General features: G+C 69.9%; 1 protein-coding gene across 1 annotated transcript; it reads left to right on the forward strand.

Moving 5' to 3' along the window:
* Positions 1 to 434: 434 nt before the first annotated feature.
* NEUROG3 (neurogenin 3) lies at positions 435 to 1,082 on the forward strand. The gene has a single exon (XM_055324871.1). The coding sequence runs from the start codon at positions 435 to 437 to the stop codon at positions 1,080 to 1,082; it is 648 nt and encodes a 215-aa protein (XP_055180846.1).
* The last annotated feature ends 234 nt before the right edge of the window (positions 1,083 to 1,316 follow it).

Consider the following 1,316-nt stretch of genomic DNA (forward strand, 5'->3'; position numbering starts at 1 on the left):
CCCCGGCCGAGCAGATAAAGCGTGCCAAGGGGCACACGACTGGCGGCTCGGAAAATCCGAATGGTCTCGCAGCCGCGCCAAAGACAGCCACGGTGGCCCGGGACCCCCTTTGCGTTTGGCTTCTCCAGGGCTGGGGAAACGTCCAGGCAGCGGCACCTGCGTCTGCGCTGCGCTTGCAGACGGAAAGGCCGGCTCATCCTAACCATTGATCTCGCTGCCCCCGTCCTCTCCCCTTTTGCGCGCGCGAACAAGGTAACACCTGGAGGCGACAGAGCAACGGGTGGAGGGGGAAAGGGGTCCTCTGATCCGGCGGGACGGGGGCGGGGTGGCTCTTTCTCTACCCCCCACCCCCCACCCTCCGCTTGGCCCCGGGATGGGGAACTGCGCCCCGGCGGCCGACCCACGCTTACTGCGACCTTTTACCCTGCCGCAGGATGGCGCCTCATCCCTCGGGTGCGCCAACTGTCCAAGGGACCTACAAGACGGAGCGGTCCTTCCCGGGCGCCTCGGACGACGAAGGGGCCTGCGTTGCGTCCGCTCCGCCCAGCCCCGCTCGCTCGCGGGGCAACGGCGCCGAGGAGGAAGGGGGCGGCTGCCGAGGGGCCTCGAGGAAGCTCCGGACCAGGCGCGGCGGGCGCAGCCGGCCCAAGAGCGAGCTGGCTCTGAGCAAGCAGCGACGCAGCCGGCGCAAGAAGGCCAACGACCGCGAGCGCAATCGAATGCACAACCTCAACTCGGCGCTGGACGCGCTTCGCGGTGTCCTGCCCACCTTTCCGGACGATGCCAAGCTGACCAAGATCGAGACGCTACGCTTCGCGCACAACTACATCTGGGCGCTGACGCAGGCGCTGCGCATAGCAGACCACAGCCTCTACGGGCTGGAGGCGCCCGCGCTGCCCTGCGAGGAGCTGGGCAGCCAGGACGGCGGCTCCCCGGGAGACTGGGGCTCCCTCTACTCCCCGGTCTCCCAGGCGGGCAGCCTGAGCCCCGCCGCCTCGCTGGAGGAGCGTCCCGGGCTGCAGGCCCCTGCCTCCCCTGCCAGTCTGCGCCCCGGCGCCCTAGCTTTTTCAGACTTCCTATGAAGGGGCCTGTCGGCCACTGGGCGGTGGGTGCTTGGGACAGAGGGAGGGGGCGGAGGCCGTCAGGGACGCACCGCGCTGCGGCGGCCCTGGTGCGAACTTGCTCCTCCAGGCTCGGGCTCGCTAACACCCGATGAACCCCGGGCGCCCACGAGGGTGACAGGCTGCATTCCATCCCCATCCTCTGCGCCGCGCCAACTCCAGCCCTCTGGTGCTGCCCGCGCAGGCGAGCATTGC

This window comes from Nyctereutes procyonoides, unplaced genomic scaffold, assembly GCF_905146905.1.
Source record: "Nyctereutes procyonoides isolate TBG_1078 unplaced genomic scaffold, NYPRO_anot_genome, whole genome shotgun sequence".
Lineage (NCBI taxonomy): Eukaryota > Metazoa > Chordata > Mammalia > Carnivora > Canidae > Nyctereutes > Nyctereutes procyonoides.

What these genes read in the sequence shown, in the direction of transcription:
- NEUROG3 (XM_055324871.1), top strand. Translation starts at nt 435, where the DNA reads ATGGCGCCTCATCCCTCGGGTGCGCCAACTGTCCAAGGGACCTACAAG.